Source organism: Pyrus communis, chromosome 12, assembly GCF_041283825.1.
Source record: "Pyrus communis isolate YQ-2024b chromosome 12, ASM4128382v1, whole genome shotgun sequence".
Classification (NCBI taxonomy): Eukaryota; Viridiplantae; Streptophyta; class Magnoliopsida; order Rosales; family Rosaceae; genus Pyrus; species Pyrus communis.
The window spans coordinates 15,323,683-15,327,841 of NC_142576.1; the positions used below are offsets into that span (position 1 = coordinate 15,323,683).

The following is a 4,159-nucleotide window of genomic DNA, read 5'->3' on the forward strand; positions in this document are numbered from 1 at the left end:
GGTTAATTTAAGCAGACCTAATTAACCCGGGGTGTTGAGTTTCATAATTTATCGAAAGACCAACTGACAATCAAATTGTATGCAAGTGTGACATGTGTGGAGAAGAACCTTCTAGCTAGCATTCATCCATATTTTCATCACATTCATATTTATATTCTGCCTTTAAATTACAATCTGTGTATTTAGTTTAATCTTGTCCAAAACCAATCCCCCTTTACCTTAGTGTCTAATTTAGTTAGAAAGTGTCTTAGTTTGTGTTTATAAGTGTTTTGTATTCTTTGAGTCTTTTGATTTGTTTTAGTATTTTATTGTTTAGTTTTACATTCTTTGAGTCTAGTTTAGTGTTTTTAACGTTTGTTTTACGTTTTTGAGTCAGTTTCCAAGTGATTTAGTAATCCCTCCTAATCCCCGGTCTAGAACGATCCCTACTTGCATCTTTACTACAATTGTCACAAGAGGGTTTTAATTTGTGTGCTTAATTAGTTAGCATCAAATTTTTGGCGCCGTTGCCGGGGATTAGCAACTTTGCTAATCCCTTGGATTGTTATTTTTTTTGTTTAATTTAGTTTTTGTTAAAGATTCTGACCTTGTTTTGTTTTCCTTGTTTTAGGTACTAGTGTATGACTCGGAGTTCTCAACCGATTCGTGAGCATATTTCGGACTTTGACAGCGATTTTGAGAGGACTTTGAGACGGACGAGGAAGCAACACGAACCAAATCCACCAAGCCCGGAATCTGACCTCGAGGAACAAGTCCTAGAGGAGGAGGAGGAACCCACGGCAGGGATTTTTGAGGAACCACAAGTCATGGCCGTGGACACCCGGACACTCAAGCAGCTTGCGGCTTCGGGATTGGGTAATGCAGCACCTTTGTGTATCCAATATCCCCCACCTGCCGAAGGGAAGACAGAGGAGTTCGAGTTGAAGTCAAGCTTGCTCCACCATATTCCGAAATACCATGGGTTGGCCATGGAGGATCCGAACAAGCACCTGAAGGAATTCGAGGTGGTGTGTTCAAGCATGACTCCCGTCAACGTCGACGGAAGCATTTTGAAGATGAAGGCTTTTCCATTCTCTTTAATGGACAAAGCCAAGGATTGGTTGTATGATTTAGCTCCCGGAACCGTCACATCATGGGAGAGCATGAAGAGGGCATTTCTGGAGAAGTTTTTCCCAACTTCTCGAATCATCCTTTTGCGTAAAAGGATAAGTGGCATTCAGCAAGAAGATGGTGAGTCTTTTCCTACGTATTACGAACGTTTTAAATCTCTTGTTGCTTCTTGTCCACAGCATCAGATGAAGGAGGAGTTACTTCTGCAATACTTCTATGAGGGGCTCCTACCAATCGAACGTCAAATGCTCGATGCCTCGGCGGGTGGAGCATTGGTGGACAAGACGCCCATGGATGCCAAGGTGTTGATTGCTAACCGAGCGTTGAACGCTCAACAATACGAGGGAGTAGGCCAAAGAGGACCCCCACGGCAGCAAGTGCATGAGGTAAGTTCCACACCCGATATTCATTCACAGTTAGCTAATCTTACTTCCATTGTGTCTCAGATGGCCGAAGGAATGAGGGTGCAAGGACCGATTGTATGCGGGGTGTGTTCGATCCAAGGACATGCTTCTGAGAAGTGCCCACAACTCATAGGAAATGGTGGATGGGAAAGCGCCAATGCAATTGGATTTCAGGGCCAAAACCAACCAAGGAACGATCCGTACTCGAACACTTATAATCCAGGTTGGAGAGACCACCCGAACTTCAAATGGAGGGAGCCCCAACAACCACCACAACAAGGAGGCTTTAGGCAACAACCCCCGGGCTTCTTCACCAAGCCATTCGCACCCACACAAGCACCTCCACAATCTGCCCAAACAAGTTCAGGTAACACCTTAGATAATGATACACTTCTTAAGTTACTAACTAATTTGTCTCAGGGGCAAGAAAACCAAGCCAAAACCATGCAAAACCAAGATAAGAGGGTGGATCAATTGGAGAAGCAAATTGGGCAGATTGCAGAGTTTGTAGGGCAATTCCGAGACCAAGGCAAGCTCCCGAGCTCAATGATGCGAGATTTATACGCACACAAATTAAACCCTCTTTTTGTCGATTTGTAGTATAAGTATAAGTAGGGATCGTTCTGGACCGGGGATTAGGAGGGATTGCAAATCTCTTGGAAACTGACTCAAAAACGTAAAATAAAGTTTAAAACACTAAGACAAACCAAAAACTCAAAATGCTTTAAAAACACAAACTAAATTGAATTCTAACTAAAATGAACATTAAAGCAAAAGGGGGATTGAGGTTTTTACGAAAATTGAAATAACGAAACAAGTTAATAAACTAGATAGAATGTAAATATGAAATTTATGGATGAATGCTAGCTAAGGGGTTCATCTCCATACATGTTACACTTGCATACAAGATTGATTCTCAGTTGGTCTTTCGATAAATTATGAAACTCAACGCCCCGGGTTAATTAGGTCCGCTTAAATTAACCGTCAAGTTTTCCTTAAGTTAATGAATTGGATGGGTTAGCGCAACGCAATTCACCACATTCTCCAAAAGTCCTTTACGTGAACAGCACAATAAAGATACGATCAAAGATCATTAAGCATTATGAAAACTATAAGTGTTGACGAGGCATTCGTTACTATGATGAGCATGAAACTCGTGCCAAGAATTCGTTTAACGCGATTGTTTATAAGCAACCTCCACTACTTGTGAATATAAGTTCATAACGATTAGGTGAAATTCACTTATATTCTAGCGTCATATTTATGCATGAAAATTAAGCGCGCATTCTTAATAAACATTCATAAATAAATTATCAATCAAACGGTTAAACAAATTGAATTCAAAACTTATGAAATTCCAACGAAAGGTAATCAAATCAAAATGCAAGTATAAACATTTATTTCGAATCACCCCCTAGCTAAAGGGGGGTTTATTTCCTCATAACTTTGAAATTAAAGAAACACCTAAACATTCCAACAACTCAAACTTGAATTGTATGAACGTTTAGGCACTCTTCTCTTCCATTCCTTATACGTACAAAACAAAGAGAATTAAAATGAAACATTGAAATCAAAGAATCGCCTAAACATTCCAACAACTCAAACTTGAATTGTATGAACGTTTAGGTCCTCTTCTCTTCCTCGTTGTTGTAGCATATGGTTCTAAGGATAGTTGGTTTGGGGGAATGGAAGTGTGGAATGGAGTGAGGAGTGATGGAAATGGAAAGATGGTTTTTGGATTACAAGGGAACTCACGGCAAAGAGAAGGAATGGAAGTGTTTGTGGTGTGTTGTGTATGAAAATGAGATGTTTTTGAATGAATGAATGCAAGGGTATTTATAGGAGTAGTGAAGGGAACATATGGCTATGTCATTTGTAGGTGAAGTAGGTGGATGTTGTAGGTGAAGTAGGTGGATGTTGTAGGTGAAGTGGATGTTGTAGGTGAAGTAGGTGGATGTTGTAGGTGAAGTAGGTGGATGTTGTAGGTGAAGTGGATGTTGTAGGTGAAGTAGGTGGATGTTGTAGGTGAAGTAGGTGGATGATATGTTAAGTGATAAGTGATAAGTGATATGATATGTGGTTATGATATGATAAGTGGTTAAGTGGTGATGATAAGTGATAAGTGATTAAGTGATATGATATGTGGTGATGATAAGTGATAAGTGCATGTGGGTTAACTAATGAAGGAAATGCATGTGCAATGACAATGTGTTAGAATGGATGTGTGTTATGCATGGCATGATTGGGATTAGGAAAGGTTTAAATGTCCTAAAACTAAAGAGAACAAGGTTCCAACACTTTGGCTCCAATTAGGTCTTCAATTTCGTCCAACACTTTGGCTTCAAGCATAAGCTATCCGTCCTTAGCCCAAAAGTGCTCCAAAAGTCTCCAAAATGCATCTTTTTGCTCCTTTAGCCCTTTGGACCTACAAACACACGAAAATAGCTTAAAGTACTAAAATAACTAAAGAAACATAACGTAAATGCACGAGAACAAGCCATTTAAGTCGCATGAATATGCTCCTATCAAATACCCCCACACTTATCTTTTGCTAGTCCTCGAGCAAAACAGAAAGAAAAACAAAACAAAACCAAACGAAACAAAACAAGTAAAACACAACCTAAACCTTCCAACAACCGTCTTAG

At 39.9% G+C, this 4,159-nt stretch overlaps 1 protein-coding gene across 1 annotated transcript; it reads left to right on the plus strand.

Moving 5' to 3' along the window:
* Positions 1–620: 620 nt before the first annotated feature.
* On the plus strand, positions 621–1,975 carry LOC148692381 (uncharacterized). The gene is made up of 2 exons (XM_088681590.1): positions 621–1,881; positions 1,935–1,975. Exons 1-2 carry the CDS (start codon positions 621–623, stop codon positions 1,973–1,975), a joined length of 1,302 nt encoding a protein of 433 aa, XP_088537716.1.
* Positions 1,976–4,159: the final 2,184 nt, after the last annotated feature.

Coding starts and splice junctions, on each gene's coding strand:
- LOC148692381 (XM_088681590.1), top strand. CDS start 621: ATGACTCGGAGTTCTCAACCGATTCGTGAGCATATTTCGGACTTTGAC. Junction 1,882..1,934: donor ATCTGCCCAAACAAGTTCAG/GTAACACCTTAG, acceptor AATTTGTCTCAG/GGGCAAGAAAACCAAGCCAA.